At 37.7% G+C, this 21,173-nt stretch overlaps 2 protein-coding genes across 2 annotated transcripts in view; one reads left to right on the forward strand and one right to left on the reverse strand.

The window, feature by feature from the left end:
- Positions 1–16,147: 16,147 nt before the first annotated feature.
- On the reverse strand, positions 16,148–16,964 carry LOC121728733 (50S ribosomal protein L27). Its single transcript, XM_042116973.1, has 3 exons — positions 16,919–16,964; positions 16,670–16,833; positions 16,148–16,407 (listed from the first exon to the last, which is right to left on the reverse strand). Exons 1-3 carry the CDS (start codon positions 16,962–16,964, stop codon positions 16,204–16,206), a joined length of 414 nt encoding a protein of 137 aa, XP_041972907.1. The 3' UTR covers positions 16,148–16,203.
- A 2,756-nt stretch (positions 16,965–19,720) lies between these two features.
- The window catches only part of LOC121728609 (cytochrome P450 4d2-like), a 46,498-nt gene continuing 45,045 nt past the window's right edge, over positions 19,721–21,173 (forward strand). Inside the window, exon 1 of the mRNA XM_042116784.1 lies at positions 19,721–19,887. Coding sequence (XP_041972718.1) covers positions 19,749–19,887 — 139 coding nt within the window. The 5' untranslated portion in view covers positions 19,721–19,748. The remainder of the gene's footprint in view (positions 19,888–21,173) is intronic.

The raw sequence follows: 21,173 nt of genomic DNA on the forward strand, positions 1-21,173 counted from the left end.
CGTTTTGCAGAAATTCGCGAGAACCGCACATTTTTCCGCAAACAAAACTATTATAAGCAGCCTCTACACGTTGGCCGTGTTTGCCGAACAGAAGGGGACGGCGCTATACCAGAAAGAAAGACGCAAATAATTCAATCTCTTTTTTTAATATAGCGAAGTCCTCTTCTGTTCGGCAAACACGGCCAACGTGTAGAGGCTGCTTTATGTGTTTCCCTGGCTCCCGAAGTATCTCCATACCAATTTTCATCAAAATTGGTGCAGTTGTTCATGCGAAAAAAGGTAACCGACAGACAGACACTGTAAGTAAGGATAGTTATGCCTGTTTGCGTTATAGACGTTGAGATAAGAAAAACGATTAAGCTGGGTCCATTCCAGAGAATCCGCGCATATTTGGAGTATTTCATTTATTATCTTTTTATTTTCTTAATTATAACAAACTTGCACAGATATTATATTGTGTAGTTTTTAATGTTGCGAATTGCGATTACTAACAGCCAAATGATTTTTTTCCTATTATTTTTCATTTCAATTCTTGTACTTGATGAAGCCCGCAACTCCATTGCGCCAAAATTCGTTTATCACGCGGGAACCGTACATTTTTCCGACATAAACATTGCCCTATGACCTTTCCCAGGACTCAAAGTACCTTATTTACCAAATTTCAGCAAAATCGGTTCAGCGGTTTGGGCGAGAAGGGGTAACAGACAGACAGACACAATTTCGCATTTAGAATATTAGTATAGGTATTTTATTTATTTTATTTTATTAAATTCGGAAAACTTACGGCTTAACACAAGAGAAAATACAAATTACACAAACATGAAGGCCAATTACAAGTTTTCACAGATAAACAGAAAAAAAACTTACATACAAAATTGGAGTTATTGGTTAACAAAGTAATTATAGTATAAGGTAAAAACAGTACGTTACATTACAATACAAAAAGACATAGGGTACAAATTAAGATGTGAAGAATTTTTTAACAAGACTGTTCTTCATTTTGGAAATACTGGTATTAAATAAATTTAGGTCTACATCATATGCAATCGTATTATAATTTTTACTAGCTCTTATAATGAAACTATTTTGCCTATATTATGTGCTATTAACAAATGGGATATGGAGCAGCTTTGGCCTACGCATTTTGACGGGACATGTTACCAGACCTAGCTCGCCAAGTAACTCCGGGCAATCAACCGTGCCGTTGGCTATCTTAAAGAGATATGTTAAATCCGCAATACATCGTCGTTCGTGTAGGGGCAAAATGTGATTTTTTTTTAAGTAGATATGTAATTACGAGATTTAAATTGCAGAGAATGTAGGAATACGGATATTACTGAAATACCGAACGAAGCTTCCAGGTACTATTTATGATAATGCTTATTAAATAAGCTCATAGCGAATGCCAATTAAGTGAAATTCGCAGAACGTGAAGAGCCATGATTCTTAAACCGTATAAATATAGATGAAGGCGGAAAATTAAAATGGCCCCCGCGGCGACCGTCACAATGTGACACGGAACAATGAAGAGTAAATGATAAATAAACTTCGCATACCCTTGAAAGAGGTGTGCAAAAATAATACGTCTGTCACTCGGGGACTGCCGCCGTAGCGAAGCTATTGCATAGCATTTTTGTCAACTTATGCAATTATAATTTGCATACGTCTAGTCGCACGCAGACAAACACCGAGCCGAATGAAATGAAACGACGTTAGACGATGCACGTCTTTCAACGCCGTAGGACAGGGGTCGGCAAGAAGTTTTAGGTGAAGTCCGGATACTGTGGGAAAATTTTAACGAGGTCCAGAAAAAAACACACGTCTTGTCCGAAGTGTCTTAAAAATATTATTTTAATTAATAAAGGTATAACTTATCTAATTGTTACATGGTATATAAAATATATTACAATATTTCGCGGTCCAAGATTCGACCTTTCGCGGTCCGCAAACGGACCGCGGTCCGCCTGTTGCCTACCGTTGCCGTAGGGGGTGATAAGTTTATTTTTGTTACGAGATTTCTTGATTCGGTCGCCACGCTCAAAGCCCGCGACAAAAGCTATGCACTATTTAAAAACAACTACAGGTATTATTTTGTAATTAATATGATCTTCTGCTTACTTAACAGACTACAGCAGGCTTAGCATAACAATTAACAACATTAGAAACGGAAAAAATAGACATACTGAAAAGTGAGAGATTTTAGTGACAAAATGGGGGATTTCCTTTGTCAATCTGTCACTTTGTCTATTCTTCCATAGAAAAAAACTGTTTCTATGGTGACCATGCTAGGCCTGCTGATGACACTAGGAAAATCTTCCATTATAATAATATAAACTACAACAGTCAACTACACCTCTCCATAACATTATGATGAAGTGTTTAATTCGAGAGCAACTATAATGTTTCTGCCTCAACAATACTCAACGTATTTATGTAAATTAGTATCCTGTTATTCTAGTTGCATCCTACATTATATTATGAAACAACCCTCATAATCATTTTATGCTTCATTCATTTTGTTAACGTACATTTTCAGAGATGAACACTATCCCATGTCCTTTCCTAGGACTCAATGTATCATTACAAATACTCAAATTATTTAAGCAGTTTGTTTTATTTCTGCTGCTAAACCCTCAAATACCAGAGGCCCTAGACAAGCGGCAAGCGATTATCGTAAACGCTAACGCCACAAAATGTATGGGATTTGACATAAGACTGCCTTCACAGCCGCGCGGCTGCCGCACTACTCGCGACATGTGAAGGCAGCCGTATTCCCCATGTAAAAAGGCATACTCACGACGTTGCAAAATAAAACGTTTGATATTGACAATGGAAATTGTCTTTTTAAATGTAATTTTTTCAATATCCATAAAACCAGAAAACTTTAAAAATAACTTAAATTCACTTTAAAATATATAGTTCTCGTATAAATATCGAAGACAGCTGGGCGCGGAGCATGGAGCGCGGAAAAAGCTACATTAACATTTTATCTCGTATTCGCTTTTTATTCAAATACGAAATTAATTTCATTGAAAAATTTATATCATATTTTGCATAATAGTATGCATTAAATGAGAACTCTCCCCACCTGGCCTGTAGAGACAATTAATAGTACGTGCAGAGAAATGGGCACTATTCCGGAATACGAAATATCCTAGGACCTAGACAATTCATTTTGTACCATTAGTATTTCACTCCGAGTATAATTGTAAAGTATATTAATTGCTCCCACATTAATGTACTTTGGACTGGGTGACTGCTCTGATTCGTTTCTGTTACAATATTGTAGGTAATACTATGTGGCGGTACACTGTTTGGTATATATTATGTGCCTATTCACGACGCAACGCAACGCAATTTAATACCGTACAGTGTACTTAAATATTAATCTTACTATGAATTTAATTAATTTGACAGTTTCTCATATTCAAATTACGTTACGAAATTGTTTTTAAAAATATTAGCTAAATTCTGTGGCTATCCGCTCCTGTAAAATAGTACAGGCACACAAACTAAGTTATTTTTAGGGTTCCGTACCCAAAGGATAAAAACGGGACCCTATTACTGAGACTTAGATGTCTGTCCGTCTGTCTGTCTGTCTGTCTGTCTGTCTCCAGGCTGTAACTCAATAACCGCTATAGCTAGACTTCTGAAATTTTCACAGATTATGTATTTCTGGTGGCGCTATAACAAATAATACTAAAAACAAAATAAAGTTAATATTTATGGGAGGTCCCATACAACAAACGTTATTTTTTTGGTCTTTTTGGCTCGTAATCCATAACGGCAACATAATTATAGACACAAAAAAATCACAAAATCCTTAATTTTATGTGTTATTTAATATTAAATAATAAAATTAAAATTAAATAAATAATTAAAGGGGGCTCCGATACAACAAACGTGATTTTTTTGGCCTTTATTTCTCTATATCAATAATGGCAACGGGTAGGTAAGGTACTTGAATTTTTCTCAAAGTCTTAAGTTATATTATGTGTGCTTTAATATTTAATAATAATATTAAAATAAAATAAAAAAGTAAAGGGGGCTCCCATACAAAAACACAAATTTTGGCCTAATTATTTTTTTATTTATTTATTCTCTTTATGTACAAAATTAAGACATATTTATAAAAGTGACAATATAACATTGGCGTACTTATCTCTTTAAGAGATCTCTTCCAGCAAACCATAAACAGAAGTGGATATAAAATGATGTAAAAACAGGGCAATGTACACTAAAGACACAACATTTAAACTAGTACAATTTAAAGACATAATACTAAAACTTAAATCCTATAACTAAATTCATAATATATTAATATACATACTTAAATAAGTACCATAATTATAATAAATATACATAAACAATACTTACATACAATATAAATGAACGTAATTTTAACTTAGTAAAAATCATAGATACTCGTATTATGTGATATGAAGAATCAGATTTTGTAACAAAAATATATGACTTACAAGTAAATTAAGCCTGTGATAAATAGTACCGTTTCAATCTTAATTTAAATGTGAAAACAGTAGGTGCCTCACGAATGTGATCTGGCAAACTGTTCCATAGTTGCGCCGCCTTACATGAAAATGAGCCCTCATAGAAGATTGTGTTACAGTGAGGAATAGCTAGTGGTCTCTTAAGTGCACAGGAGCGAACTGGTCTCTCGCTAGGTGGAGTAAAAGAGAACCTTTCGTGTAGATATTGAGGTGAGTGAGTACGAAGCAGTTTAAAGAGGAGCGTGAGGATGTGCGAATTCCGAGCGACGCTGTCGTATTGGGAGCCAGTTAAGACGCTTGCGAAACTCAGTAATGTGGTCATATTTACGCAAACCAAACATATAGCGAATACAAAGGTTTTGCAGGCGTTCTAGTTTGTTTAGTAACACTTCTGTCAGGTCCAAATAAACCACATCAGCATAGTCATGCAACGGAAGAATGAGCGATTGTACCAGTAGCAACTTAGTCAGGAAAGGGAGAAAATTATGCTCAATAATGGTACGGAACCCTTCGTATTTTTTGTTTTTTATTAGTATTTTTTGTTATAACGGCAACAGATATACACATTACACAATCTGTGAAAGTTTCAGAATTCTAGCTATAGCGGTTCTTGAGTTACAGCCTGGAGACAGACGGACAGACATCGAAGTCTCAGTAATAGGGTCCCGTTTTTACCCTTTGGGTACGAAACCCTAAAAAACAACAATCTATTAATTTTAATATGACAACAGACTTCAACCACAAATAAAAGAGTATAATTCTATGTGTATAAGCTATGTGTATAAGCTTAATGTCATTCAAAATATCGTAGTGTGCACATTGTAGTGTGTTATGTTTTATTTATTAAAATAAAGTACGAAAAAAGGATAATTTTAAAACAATATTGGCTCAATGCACTCCTTCTGTGTGCGAAATTTCATGCACCTACGTTTCCGCATTTTTCGTCAAAAGGGGTCCAAAGTTTTTTGCTGACGTATTAATATAATATTTATACGTCAGCAAAAAACTTTGAACTTTGGACAACGAAATAACATAATTATGTTATTTCGTTGAGAAAAATAAAGACACAAATATCAAGTACTTGATAAGTTTCTCTCACCTGCTTAAATAAAAGTAGCAAATGCCTTACATAATAGAATGATCAAGCAAAAAAATACAAAAGCGAAAAATAAATACTAAACTAAATAAAAACGTAGACTAGGTATTTTTAATAAGTTATTTATAAGAAGAGCTTCTCATTCAGGCGTCCTAGAGAATCTAAAGTATGATTTGAACGCAAAAAATTTATAAGCGACGAGGAAAGAAATACGTGAGAAGAATTCACGGTGAAGATTACCTGACGTCAATTTCTTGATTGCTGAAAAAAGTTTAAAGTAGAGCTGGATAACAGGTTCGTGCCGAGGAGTACGCAACGCGACGATGCTTAAAGGCATCTTTAATTGACTCACCGATTCCGTAACGGTGCGCCTGTCAAATTGTTATAATGTTCATGTGTGTAATACATAAAGTCTGTTCCTTTTTTCACTCTACTTTTTTTTTCTCTTCCGCTCAAGGCAGAGCCACGGGATACGCGGAATACACAACCGCGAATCTCTACTTTATGACCTAAGCTATAAGTTTCATTTTGGTCTACACCACTACAAAGCAGCGGCGGCATGGGTCGCTATAGACCGATTTCGGTGAAAATGATACCTATGGCCTCTGTCATAAAGTGGCATTTTATTCGAAGTATGGTCGGTCGCGCGGTCGCTTGCCACGTTTATCCAACGGTACCTTAACTCTATGACATCGCACAAATCAAGATCAGGCTCGGCTCAATTTACACCCAAAAGGTGTCATGACGCGGGAGTCATTAGGAAAATTGACGCTTCCATTCCGTTCCGTTAAGCCTAAGCCACTGGACTATGGAAACATAACAACCACGTGGATAATATACGTGGGAGAGCCATGCTTCGGCACGAATGGGCCGGCTCGCTCGCTCGGTGAGAAATACCACGTTCTCACAGAAAACAGCGCTTGCGCTGTGTTTCGCCGAGTGAGTGAGTTTACCGGAGGCCCAATCCCCTACCATATTCCCTTCCCTACCCTCCCCTATTACCCTATTCCCTCTTAAAAGGCTGGCAATGCACTTGCAGCTCCTCTGATGCTGCGAGTGTCCATGGGCGACGGAAGTTGTTTTCCATCAGGTGACCCGTTTGCTCGTTTGCCCCCTTATTTCATAAAAAAAAACAATTAAGTGCATTATCGATGTCACCTTAAATACTAGTTACTACTGAGTTAATTGTCTACACAATAACTGAGGAAAATAATGTGCGAATGTTGCGTCCTTGAGAGAAAGGGTAAAACGATCTAATCGAATCTGGAGACGTTTTCGCGAACATAACCATTACGTTGATCTTTATTACGATTCGCCGACGACCCTTTAGGTAAATGGACACCGAAAATGGTCGGCTATTCTTTCGATTGGTACTTTGCTAATTATTTCGATACTTGAAAGGGTTTACATAATAAGAGTAACGTAACGCGTCTATGCGATGAACTTAGAGAGCGCTTTTCCTGTAATGCGCCTCATCACCCGCGCGCGAATCTGCAGCCTTATTCCCGAAACTGATATCAGATTTTTGACACTTTAGACATTTTGTTTCTTATTTTAGATGTATAAAGTGTCAAAAATCTGATATCAGTTTGGTATACATAAAGTTATATACCTAGCGGAATAGAGAAACAAAGGCCTGAGCAAGAGAGATGTCAATATCAGTAACACTGCGTGGTAAAAAGAGACGTGTGATACAATATGACAGCAGCACTCTTTTTTTTACGACCAGTCGGCACGTGCCGCACGTTGGCAATTTAATCTCATAGAATACATGTTCAATCATGCTTGTGTATACGTACACCATGGTCTGCACGGATGTTACCCGCATATTTCTATCATTTCATAAATGTTTTCCGGTCCTCCGGGCAACACGGGCAGAAAATGGCAGAAAAGAACCTAAAAATAAAATAAAAATAAAATAAATAAAAAATGTTTTATTTCTGAGTAAATTTGAATCCAATTTTTTCAGAATGTCTACCTGATGCCTACCACCGGTTCGGGAACTACCCTGGCGAGAAGAACCGGCGTAAGAAACTCGCACGGGTTCCACTTTTTACCAAAAAAGTGAAAGAAAAATATTCTTTTAAAAAAAAGTTTACAATTTTGTAACTTAATATTATATACAATGTCAACATACATAATTGTAAGTCATAATATAATGATGTATAAGTAGCCTTGCAAGAAGCCATCCTACTCCCAAGATGTACTCCCAAGAATAAAAATGCCAAATCCAATAAAAACTAAGCAATGAGATTATGAAACAAATTTGACCTACTTTGATAATCCGCGTGAAACATTTTCGACAATAACGGCGAAATATTATCTCGAAGTCCATAATTTCATATTTCGGCGAAGCTCTCATTGCCCATTTTTTCGAGACAAGAGATCTTGTCGCCCTGGCTGTCTACTGGAATTAAATTATGTCTTTCCATGAATATTATACGCGACGTCGTATTTTCTGCTTTATTTGAAGTTTGAGATACGGCGACATCTTTATACGGATCAGCGGCAATTGTTGGTATGTAATTTTATTTATTGTTTACGGTATTGTCGCCCCTTACTATTTACTTTTACTTACTCCGGCTACTCGTAATCCATCTTGAAAATCAATAACAGATTAAAGAAAAGAGTATGAATATTTTCTTACAGTTTACAGTTGAATACTTGCAGTTGTCTTCTGAAAAACTGGTTTATTAATTAAGTTTTTTTGCGACTAGAAGGGATCGTTGGTAAATGAGGGGCCATCGTAACAGTAAGTAGTGACGTGTGAGTTGTGACTCGTTTAAAATAAGCTGTTACATTATTCTTATTTAGATAGCAATAGCTTTTTTCAAATGACTTAAAAAAACAGTTATACCTACATACAGGACAATGTCGGTTGGGCCCGCTCTTTAAAAACAACAAAGAGTATTATGGTTCGCAACGCTTATTTTTAGTGAACGCCAATGAAAGAACAATTTAAAAAATTATTAAGACATAAGATTATAGTATACGCATTACGCATTTTTTTATGACATAAGGGGCAAACAAGCAAACGGGTCACCTGATGGAAAGCAACTTCCGTCGCCCATGGACACTCGGAGCATCAGAAAAGCTGCAGGTGCGTTGCCGGCCTTTTAAGAGGGAATAGGGTAATAGGGGAGGGTATGCATAGGAAGGGAATAAGGCAGGGGAGGAAAGGGAATAGGGTAGGGGATTGGGCCTCCGGTAAACTCACTCACTCGGCGAAACACAGCGAAAGCGCTCTTTCACGCCGGTTTTCTATGAGAACGTGGTATTTCTCCGGTCGAGCTGACCCATTCGTGCCGAAGCATGGCTTTCCCACGCATACATGAATAATGAGCTTATGATTGGTTACAAACTCTGCAAAACAAAAGCATGTAGTTTTACTGAAACCTATCTCCAGAATAATTGCGCGAAACGATTTGGCTACGCACCCCCATTGGCCATTACATATCTCTTTTTTTTAAATTAGGGGGCAAACGAGCAAACGGGTCACCTGATGGAAAGCAACTACCGTCGCCCAGGGACACTCGGAACATCTGAAGAGTTACAGGTGCGTTTCCAGCCTTATTACTAAAATCTGTTGCTATAACTATAAAACTAAACCCACAAAATTTTACCCATAAATTCATAGCATACAAAACATAACTCTGCCGTACCCTTTTTAAACCTTTTAGCATAAATCAATCTTAAAGGATACATTCCGGTGAAAAATTCCCTATATTTAATAACATTGATCAGGCTCGTCCCTTTCAGTTTTTCCCGGATAAATGTCTGGTTGTCCGGGTGTCCGGGCCGGTTGATTTATCTGCCAGGCATTACGAGGCCCGGATGTAAATCACCAGTCAATACCCTACTAGCTTTTTTATAAAAACACCGTCTATCGGTCACTACTGAACCCAGGAAGTACCTGTTATATTATACTGAACCCAGGCAATATCTGATTAATAATTAATTAGTACCTAGTAATTACAGGATGCCGTACATAATCATAGCTGGGCACCGTTAATCAAACAGTTAACTTCGTTAATCATTAATCCGTTAAAAAAAGTTAACTTCGTTAAACGTTAAAGCGTTACATTTCGGACGAATTAACGCAAGTTAACGTTAATCGTTAATCCGTTAATATGTGTAATACGGCCTTGTTATAACTTATATCATTGCGTTAGTGCACATACAAAACCTGTTGGTTTAGGTTCTGAAAGTAAACAGGTTAGGGACAAAACAAAATAATTCTATAATTATTGTATTCTACCTAACTAAATTACACGGCACTCTTCTTTATCAACATGCAAATGATTTTTAACAATAATAAACAAATCTGAAATCACTCTTCAGTCTATAAGCACCGGGGTTGAATAATGAAATGATAAAACGAAACAAATCTAATCGCGTGCCACGGCGCCGCGCTGCCCGCCCGCCCGGCACTTGTCGTTTCATACTGTCTGAACCTGTTTTCGCGCCGCGCCGCGGTTCCGTGCGGTAAATAGTGGGCATTGGATTAACGATTAGCGGACTTCTGCATATTAACGGAAGTTAACGAGTCCGTTAATATTTTTAAAAGTTAATCCGTTAATCAAAATGTTAACTTCGTTAATTAACGATTAATGGATTAACGAGTTAATGCCCAGCTATGTACATAATATATAGACCCTAAAGAATAATGACTTTTTTGTGACTCTGTACAATATTTTTGTAAAAAATCTAAGGGTTAATTTTTAGATAAATGAGCAATTCAAAATTGGAACAGGTGACCCAATACCGCGGACGGACCGACCTTCTCTTGTAGTAAATAAAGTTCAAAATTCCAGGCTTAAACTGAGCTCCTAGTACCTTGTCATAAGATTTTGTCGTAGCTCACGCGTAGCGCCTTGCGTGAAGGCTACAACGTACCTACTCGGAGAAGGCTACGAGGATGTAGCGAGTATTGTCTAAACACTCTAGGCCGAAAATACGCGACCGAAGTTCGACATGATTACGCCTACATATTTTAAATTACCGACACACCATGCCGAAATTACGTATGCGTAGCGCATTGCTGACGTAATCATGCCGAACTTCGGCCGCGTATTTTCGGCCTAGTGTATTTAGGCTTTAGACACCAAAGGTCTTCACATCTTCGCAGCACGCGACCGCGACCGGCATAGGTAAATTAAATAAAATGGCACTTTATGAACAAGGCTGTAGGTTTCATTTTGGTCTACGCCACTACAAATCAGTGGCTGCTTCGGTAAAGACTGCTGCGGTAAAGCTATTGCATAGCATTTTTTATCAGCTTTTACAATTATAATTCGTAAACGTCTAGTTGCACGCAAACAAACACCGTACCGAAGTCTGGCAACGTCGCACCAACCGGTGCCACACCCCGAGCCACACCGAGATAAAGTCTGTCGAACTGAAACGACGGTAGACGAATGTTAGGTGTTTTTCGTTACGAAATCTCTTGATTCGGTCGCCGCGCTCAAATCCCGCAATAAAAGCTACATAATAGCTTAAAACACTCTACATAGCCTCTTGTATCTTGCTTGCCACACTTTAAATAAGCTGCCACATTATAAACTCGAACAAGTAGTATGTACTGATTTTTGGGCAGCCATATTTAAAGACATAACACAAGAGAGATAAATCAACTTTGCGGCGGACGTTTACGAGTTGCGAACTTATAAAGAACCAACTGCGGACCGAATTTTACGGTTCTTAACTTCAAATTCTGCACTGAATAAATATGCCAATGTAACTGTTATAAATGTTAGAGTTTGTAAGGGTGGATGTTTGTTACGCTATAAATCTTTCATTTATTTTATAGAAAAAAAATATATGATCTGTAGCTGAACAAAGAACCTCCTCTTTTTTTAGTTGGTTAAAAAGCCATGGTGCTATTGATGATTTAATAAGGTTTTTTTAATAAAATAAGGGGGAAAACGAGCAAACGGGTTACTTGATGGAAAGCAGCTACCATCGCCCATGGACACACTCAATATCAGAAGAGCTGCAGGAGCGTTGCCGGCTTTTTAAGGCGGAATCCAATGCAAAGGGGTAAGGGCGTTTGTGCACTACACGGAATTTTACCGTCCGCCGTTCATAACTTTCACGTTTGCCATATAAATAAGGTAGGAAATCGAGATGCCGCGCCGCGCCGGATGGTAAAATTCCGTCTAGTGCACAAACGCCTAATTATTCAGTTTTCAGTCTCCATCCTTTCATTCTTCGGGGATTTTCAGAACTCGAATGTCATTCTGATCTCAAGCTGTCTCACTGTGTGCGCGCTAATGAAACAGTCAGCTATCGAAGCCACATTCGAGGTCAAAGAATTCTATTTAGTTTAAATAGAAGTCTTTGTTCGAGGTGTGATGGATGTTCACTGACAGAATAATATGAACACTTTTCACGTGAGAACTTTCCGACGATCGTGCATCGGGGGTAGAGTAGACAGAATTGTAGAGTGTGCCGACGTCACAATGGACATAACGACCAGTAGTTCGACTGCAAAGAAATGGACAGGTTTCAATATCTGTCAAATTCGTCGGGTTTCACTAGGATCATGAACGGAATGTGCCTCGCGCTGACTGATATAATTTATTTTTAAATATTTAAAATAAAGATTTCAAAATTGGATTCTGACAATTTTAATCGCATGTGCCAAAAACAAACAATAATACGACCAAAGAGGAACACGTTCAGCGAATATGTCATAGTTTTAAATTCGTAGGTAACAAGTTAACAATCCTAGAGACGATTTTCGTCATAATACGTCAAATTTAAAAATTTCAACATCAGTTCTAAGTCGGTATACTCTATCATTCTGTCTACTCTGTCGACTTAGAACTGATGTTGAAATTTTTAAATTGAGATTAGCGCGTCAAACAAACAAACAAACTAACAAACTTTGCAGAATTATATTAGTATAGATTTAAAAATAAATTATATCTGCCAGCGCGAGGCACATTCCGTTCATAATCCTAGTGAAACCCGACGAATTTGACAGATTCGTCGACGAGACGATTGAAACCTGTCCGTTTCTTTGCACTCGAACTACTGGTAGTTATGGGGGGCTGGATTGCTAACATTCTACCAAAAACAAGACGAGTTCGAGACGAATAAAAATCTACAAAACTTTTCATTCACCATACTTTAAACACTTTAAAAAACAAAGAAACGTTAAGGGAGTCATTTGAAAAGAATTTTGTACATTAAATTTAACGATCGATAAAAATTGTCCCCAAACACGGCAGTCGGAACCCAAATAAAAAGAGAATATAAAACAGACGTCTGGCTAATGTTTATTGCGGGTGTCAAAACTTTTCCAAGGTGTAGTCGTAAAACACGATCTGGTGGATTAAAAAGGGGGTGAATTTTTTTAAGGGCGATGACGGGTATTTTTTAACTCACGCTTTATGGCTCCGCAAATTGAAACCATATTTAACGTGTGCGTGAATAATTTTAAAAGTATAACTTCAGTTACGTTTTATATTTTGTTGCCGGCTTGATGTCACTGCAAAATGAGCTTATTATTATTTTAAGATTTTTAAGTTTCACATTCTGTACGTCGACCTCTTCGTCTTTCACAAACAATGTCGGTGAGTAAGGAGAAATTATATAATAAAGCTCCCACATCGGTTTCGGTAACGATGGCCGGTTTCAATAAAACCAGGCCAGGTACGCAGGAGTAATTTTTATAGTGCCCATTTGGCTAATAAGCTGAACGTCGTGTCAAGTTAACAAGTTTAAAACTTCCTCCGTTCATCAATCTTACTAATAAACCTTTGAAACCGTATATTTTCGAAGTCTTAACAAGTTTTGGGTTAAAGAGCATTATTTTATGTTAATATTGCCGGCGTACTGCACTTGACTAACTTTGAGCATTGTTTTCTCGTGGCAGACAAGCTCAAATGGGTTTATTGTTTCAAGTAACTTGCAGTCGACTTCCGAGATCTTATAAACTTTGAACGCTCCTTAGAGGTTTTACGTTAGTACTTAGTAAACAACAAAATCGAAATATTACAGTTCGGTAATGATAATTTTACAACTATAGTTGTAATATTCAATCCTTACCTATTTACCAGTTACCGTAAAGCCCGCTGTACACATTGGTCATTGGACCAACATTGGGCCAACGCATTGAGGCAGCGCAGTGGCGGCGTAAGGCGTAGGCTACGAGGGCGACCGCCCATGGACTAAGAGCTGGCGACCAAACAACCTTTTCTGATAATCTGCGTGCTGGCAGACCGTGGGCGGTGGGTGTTGTGGGGTGGGGAAAAAAATGTAGGTTTAGCTACTTTAATTTTTTTTCCAAACAGTGGCTCTGTACCGTACTTCCTGTGCATCCAAAAAAAAATTAAATCGGTTGGATGGTGGGAAAAGGTGGCCAGCGTTTATTAAAAATTTGGAAAATTATTATTATTTTCATATGGGTTTAGCTGTGCTGTTGATGTTTGCGAGATAACAAAAAAATAGCCAGACAAAAATACCGGTGGGAACTGGGAAGATACCGAAAACATTTTTTTAAATCGAATGAAAATTCGATTTAAAAAAATGTTTTATTTTTCAAATTCAACTTATAGTATTAGTGTATACTTACCATCGTCTAACAAGTCGACTGCAGAAACCAAAATATAGAAATAGAAACTGAATAATGTAAAATAACTTTAGTAGAATCATGCTACATATTAAAAAAAAACGGCCAAGCTCTTATAGTTTCGGAGAAAAGTGGCTGTGACATACGGACGGACAGACAGACAGACATTACGAATCTATAAGGGTTCCGTTTTTTGCCATTTGACTACGGAGCTCTAAAAATCAAATGTCGAGGCAAACACAAGTATGTATGTAGATATGTAAAAACCTGATAAGCTCTCCGGTCAACATCCGGTTGCGCCGGACGTTATTCGCGACCGGAAGTACACCAATCTCCTACCCCACCTGGATTTTTACATCTGCTGCGAGAGAGTAAACATTATCGAAATTGGCAAAGGTTTTTTGATTGGGTGGATATTTATAGGTAGTTTTAGGTTTTCAGTTTTGTTCTTGTTTAAAATTTAAATTGTTGTAATCTATAACATACCTAAAACTAAGTAAGTACTGTATTCATAATTCACATTGACCAACGTAGTAGGTAATGTATAAGGTAGGTATGTACTATGAGCACAGAATATATATTAGCAGTACCAACTATCAGAGAAGTTGATTCCTAGGCAGATGGGGGACCCACCGCCTACGTAACGGTACCTACTTACCTACGCGCTTTGCAGACGACGGGGCGAGGCGGACCGGTCAATTTCGCCGCGAATGATCGCACAATGGGAATCCTATAATATTACCAACGCACACGGCGGGCAAAAAGACCACGCCGCAGCTGGTGCCCGGCGGGCGGCGCCGTGGAACACACAAACCAGTTTACATGCAGTAAACGCAGACGGCGTGTGCTTTGTGTAGTGTGTAGGCGGCGCGGGCAGCCCGCAGCCGTAGACGTCGACGGGCGTACGCGGCGAAAATCGAAATTGACCGGCGTCGTTTGCAAAACGCCTAAAAGGAATAGAGAGTGCCCTTGTGTACTGCGCACTCACTTGGGCACTATAAAAATTACTCCTGCGTAATTTGGCCTGGTTTCAATAAAGCCGGCCACCGTCACCGAAACCGATTTGGGAGTTATTATAGTGCTACTAAGTCGGCATACTCCTTAGTTCTGTCTACTCTGGCTAATGTATAATTTGTGTTTTATACGTGGGAAAGCCATGCTTCGGCACGAATGGGCCGGCTCGACCGGAGAAATACCACGTTCAGAAAACCGGCGTGAAACAGCGCTTGCGCTGTGTTTCGCCGAGTGAGTGAGTTTACCGGAGGTCCAATCCCCTACCCTATTCCCTTCCCTACCCTCCCCTATTCCCTTCCCATACCTACCCTCCCCTATTACCCTATTCCCTCTTAAAAGGCCGGCAACGCACCTGTAGCTCTTCTGATGCTGCGAGTGTCCATGGGCGACGGAAGTTGCTTTCTATCAGGTGACCCGTTTGCTCGTTTGCCCCCTTATCACATAAAAAAAACACTACTGTTCGATTTGCAGTCTTTGAAACACTAAAAAACGACATCTATTGGGATGAGATACAACTAAAATGCAAATCTGAACCAAAAACTTGTCTAGTATCTTCACAATGACAATTTAGTTTTAGTTCTATCACAGAGGTGCTGAAAGTATGCTGAAAGTTATAAAAAAGGTGAATAATTGGTATTGAAAACTGTTTTTAGTATCAGCCCACTTTCGAAATAGGAGCAATTACTGTTAAGATGTATCATGATTCATGTCTAGTATTATAATTTACTAGATATTGCCTGCACTTTCACACAGAATTTAGTGTATGATGTGATAACTAATTTATAATTTCCCATGCACATGATAAAAACTTATTTCATTAAAAATTTCATCATATTATTCTGGTCAGCGGTTAACTGTTAAGAGGTAATAGAAACACCTATGAATACGCTTTCGCACTTATGATAATATTAGGGTTTAAAACAAAATAAATAAATTAAAAACAAACAATAGTACTTACATAATATACACTTTATTGTCTAATATTTCTACACTCATAATAAAACTGGTTACACTTCATCAACCAATTTAAATCTATTATGTTGTGGATCAGGAATGACATTAAAGTACTTTTTATAGATCTTTTGATGCTCCCGACCTCCATAGTGCCTTTGGACCCAAGTGTGCTCCCAGTTAGGGTCAAATTGTTCACAGGTCACAACAACTTTGCCACTTTCCATTGCAAATAAAGTACCATTGCAACCAAAACCAACCTGGAATTTTTTCAATATGTGTAAGACACACATCATACAAGTCTTTTTTTAATTTCAAAGATGAGTACAACTCAGTCGAGTTAACTACGTACCTGGCGGCCATACTATATGGCCGCCAGGTACTGAGTTAACTCGACTGTGTTGTAGCTTCAAAACTGGGGGGCTCCTTGTTGTGGGGTTGGTACGGGGGTGGGTTACCCCGAAGAAGTTTAATAATTTAAGATGGACTTAGAAGCAAATAAGAGCATAAAATTGACATTACATTCAAACCTGGATGAAACCTAGGGGTTCGTTGGGTGGCCAGCATATGACCTGAGTTCACATAGTGTCCGTCTTGCACCTTCCATCCTCTGCGTTTAGGTTTCACTTTGCAGTTGGTATTTTGTGTACTTCCACCAGTTTTTTTACTGGCATATCGTACAAAGCCTGTAAAATAAGAGTTAGGTTATCTCATAGATTACTTAAATTTATGCACTTGTTGTTTCGTACGTATTTGGTTGTTAGTTATTACCTAGTAGCGATGACGCAGACTTTAATTTTATTGTTTGCCAAGACATTGCTTGAATTTATAATTTTGTGATAATTTAATTGAAAATAAATTAATGTTGTTTTGATATTTGACAGGTCTAAATTTTTTTTTTAATTCGTCCCGGTCGGGACTCGGGACAGGCAAAGGGAGCGTTGCCCATCACAAATTACTATTATATATTTTGTTGCCCATACAGCCATTGACAGGCAGATTTTAGAAGTAATTCCTGTTCTGAGGGTACTATAGACTAGAGCGAGCCTTATATCGGTGTATACATAAACCTAGTATATAGTAAGTCTATGGGTGTATAAGCGTCAAAAGCGTGTAATGTTATGTCCTACTTACTAGGACATAACAAAGGAGTCGGTCTGCAGATTTCATGTAATAAAAGTGTTAATAAAAGTTTTTAGTGAACATTTAATGCTAGATATTATTGAGTTTTGTGGTTCCGCTAAATAATAAACCATAAGAGTGGCCAAAGAATGCCTCAAACACGTGGATTTAACATTAAATACGTAAGTTTTGAACAACGTTTTTTGGGCTTTTCAATCCCTTATTCGTGCTATATAAGGCATTAGTGCTAAAAATGTCACATCAATTTATAATTTGGCTATAAAAATTGCATAGCTTTTTACGTGTGTTTACGGATTCTCATCACTTTAACTATAGTTAATCGATATGATGAACTAATTGACTTTCTTTCCTGTATCATAATCTGCTCCTAAATAATCGACAAACAGAAATATTCAAGAAAATAAACGCACACTACTTGTATGAAATTAAGCACAAAATGGCCACGCGATGACGGGCTAAAACTACATCTATACTTACTTTATCTATGTCTAAATTCCTAATGACATTGACATTTGAATATTTTTTTTCTTATTATGGCACTTCGGCTATAAAACTATGGCCAGTGCATAAAGATCAGTGGGGGTGGAGGGATAGTGTTTTCTGGAGGTGAAGGTGAGTCGGCATATTATGAATTGTCCTCATCCTCATCCTCAGCATCCAGAACGATAGGGATGGCGTTGTTGCAATTTCGACCGTGGCAAAAGGAACATAATATAGAGCACTTGAGCCCGGCTTTTCTGCCAGTGCACGAACCTAAGCAATCTTTCTTGCATTTGTAAGCCATCATTTTAAGCAGGGTCTGAGGAGCGGGCTCTGCGCACATTGTGACAGGCATTAGACCTTGTTCGCTGGTCTCCCATCCCCAATCACACGGGCTCTTTTGAACCCCTTACCATTTTTGTAGTTGGTGGTAAATCCTCCATGAATGATATTTTGCAGCATCTGTAGTTGGGGGGAGGCGAGCAAGGTTCACTTTGACCGTTACTGCTGATTTGACAAATGCTGAGTATCGCAAAGTATTCAGTGTCCCCTCATCTCCTCGGTAGAGGTTCGTCAAGATCACACAAAATTAGAGATTTAGTACATAGCAAATTAAAATGGAATTAAAATTTCACTGTCTTGTAGTTGTTTATTGTAGTTCGAATTGAATATTTTTTCTTGAAGATCTTAAAAGATCTAACTAAAATATATGCATTTTCGCAATAAAACGAATTTTGCCATTTTGTGGCTTACGATAGTCTACCTAGGAGCAGTCGATATATATGTATTATCTATGGGAGATGGCCTGCACGTTGCATTGCCTATATTCCAAACTATTTCAAGTGAGAGAAAAATTTATTGCCTAAAAAATTTTGTAGGCGTTTAGTGAATTCAAAGTTTTTTTAAGTATGTAAAATATTTATTAGATAAAAATGTATTTTGCCCATAGATTCGATTTTCCAAAAGGGAAGCCGACGGGAATCGGGTTATATGGACTCTTCGCCACTGATACACGTATATTTTAGTTAATTATAAAATTAAATATATAAGAACAACATAATATTACAAGTAAAAAATAATTACCCCACTTTTACAATCAACAAAAAAATGTTGAACAGTTCGGCTCCACTCATACTTCACTTCGCCTTGTTCCAGCGGCGAAGTGCGGCCGTAAAATTGAAGTGCTGTTTTGGCACTGTAATAATTTAAACTTTAAGGCATATACGCGGATGGTTGAATTTTGTTTGAAGCATGCGTCGATCGTAAAAAAAATATTTTTATAAATAGAAATTTATAAAAAGATCTTTAATAATTACTACGATTAAGGTTGATTTTAGATAAATGTATACTTTTGTAAACTCTATTACTCGGCGACAGATTTTCGAGAGGTTTTGTATGGGACTGTGTATCTTGTATATTAGTGATCGAAGATGGACACAGAACGGTCTATTGTAAGGCCGACCAATCAGGGACAGCCTTCGAACTGTTGACAATTTGACAATTTTAATCGTTAGATTACAATCTACCGAAAAATAATACGTAAATTGTAAGCAGTATGTTGCGGTTCACAATCTTTCGACCGTTCACAATCTCGCGAGATAGATTTTTTTTTTAATGAAATAAGGGGGCAAACGAGCAAACGGGTAACCATATGGAAAGCAACTTCCGTCGCCCATGGACACTCGCAGCATCAGATGAGCTGCAACTCTCATTGACCAATCAAAAATTAGCGGTGCTACGGAACCCTAATATTGCGCGTGGCCCGACACGCACCGTGCCGGTTTTTAATTACTTATTACAACTAGTTTTTTGTCGCGAAACAAGTTTTTGTCGCATTATTAGCTATGTCACATGTAACAATAACTACCTATATACAATAACTGTCTGGGTCTGAAAAATATACAAGATGTGTTTTGTGTAGTATAATTGGTGTAGTACGTCTGTGGTATTCAAAGGAAGTAGACGCTTATAATCAATAATGTTTTTTTATTTGTTATTGGCGGTTTTATTCATTTCGTGGTGGAAGTTAAACGCGGCAAAAAGAAGTCATAACCTGCCGGGACCGAGCCCCCTACCGCTTTTAGGGGACACCCTCTACTTTTGCGTCACAAGATCAAGTGAGTACAAAATACTAAGTAGTACTTAAGTAAGTTTAGCGAGTTTTTGCCAAGAAATGTTTAGTCAAAAGTGTGCTTCCATCGATTCGAGTCTTTGCACGATTTATTCCTTGTTATCTGAGGTCACTGCGGGGCACTTAAATAGTCATATTGTTATCAATTACAATAATTGAGTAGTTACTAAGTGCCTACTACTTACTAGCTATTGCTGAGAAGTTAGAGCATACACATAGAGATTAAAATTATAAAATTGGTCAATAAATCCAACGATAATACTGCCATTTTTGACCGCCTCCAAAAAAGGAGGAGGTAATACGTTCAGCTGTATGTATTTTTTTTATGTATGTTCAACGATTACTCAGCCGTTTGTGGTCCGATTTACAAAATTATTTTGGTGTTTTATAGGGTTTGACTTGAATTTGGTCACAATATGTTCATAAAAGTGATGACCTGATGATGGGATCCATGAGTAATCGAGGGAACTCCTCAAAATTTATATGGAAACATATAGTGATTTTGATTTTTTCTGAAGTGTTTCAGGCATATACTACCAAAAAGTAAGATTTTGCACCAGGATGTACCCTGGTTCCGAAGGTACCCAACAGAACTTTTGGACCCTTATAGATACAAGTTCGAGGATTTTGGATTTATTTAAACTACTCCAAGCAAAAGCTAATGAATTCTCCATTATTTCTGCTGAACATAGTCTAAATTTTATTTTGGAAAAAATTGGGTTTCGTAAGATATTTGGGTTTTTCGGACGCCAGGTGTAAAATCAACCAGAAAAGTTACTTATTTTGCGTACGCTGCCTAAACTATAAAAGATAGAAACATAAAATGTTCTAAGTAATTGTAGATCTTATAAATATCTACAAAAAAGTCCGCATAATATATAGGATAAATATCTTATATATGTCGAGTGAGGCACAATAACCATTTTTTTATTAAAAAATCTTGAATTTTTTTGGACTACATTTAAACGCGTTTATTTTACTTATGCTATTAATCCTTATGAAAATAAATTATTTCATTACTAAGTATAGTTTATGTAGATAACATTTGGTCTTTGAATGATTACAATTGGACGTAACGATAGTGTGCGTCACTAAGCGGGGGTGCGCGTGCGGGAGGAATACAATCTGTGCAGTGTGCAGTATTATATTATGCATCCCTTCGGAATTCGGATAATGACTGCGTCCGCGTCGTCGATGTCAGTGTTGGAGTTTGTGAATTGACCTGGGAATCATTTTGCTGACCGAGTCTTTCCTGGTTAGGCTTTTTGCCGC

Source organism: Aricia agestis, chromosome 7, assembly GCF_905147365.1.
Source record: "Aricia agestis chromosome 7, ilAriAges1.1, whole genome shotgun sequence".
NCBI classification, from domain to species: domain Eukaryota; kingdom Metazoa; phylum Arthropoda; class Insecta; order Lepidoptera; family Lycaenidae; genus Aricia; species Aricia agestis.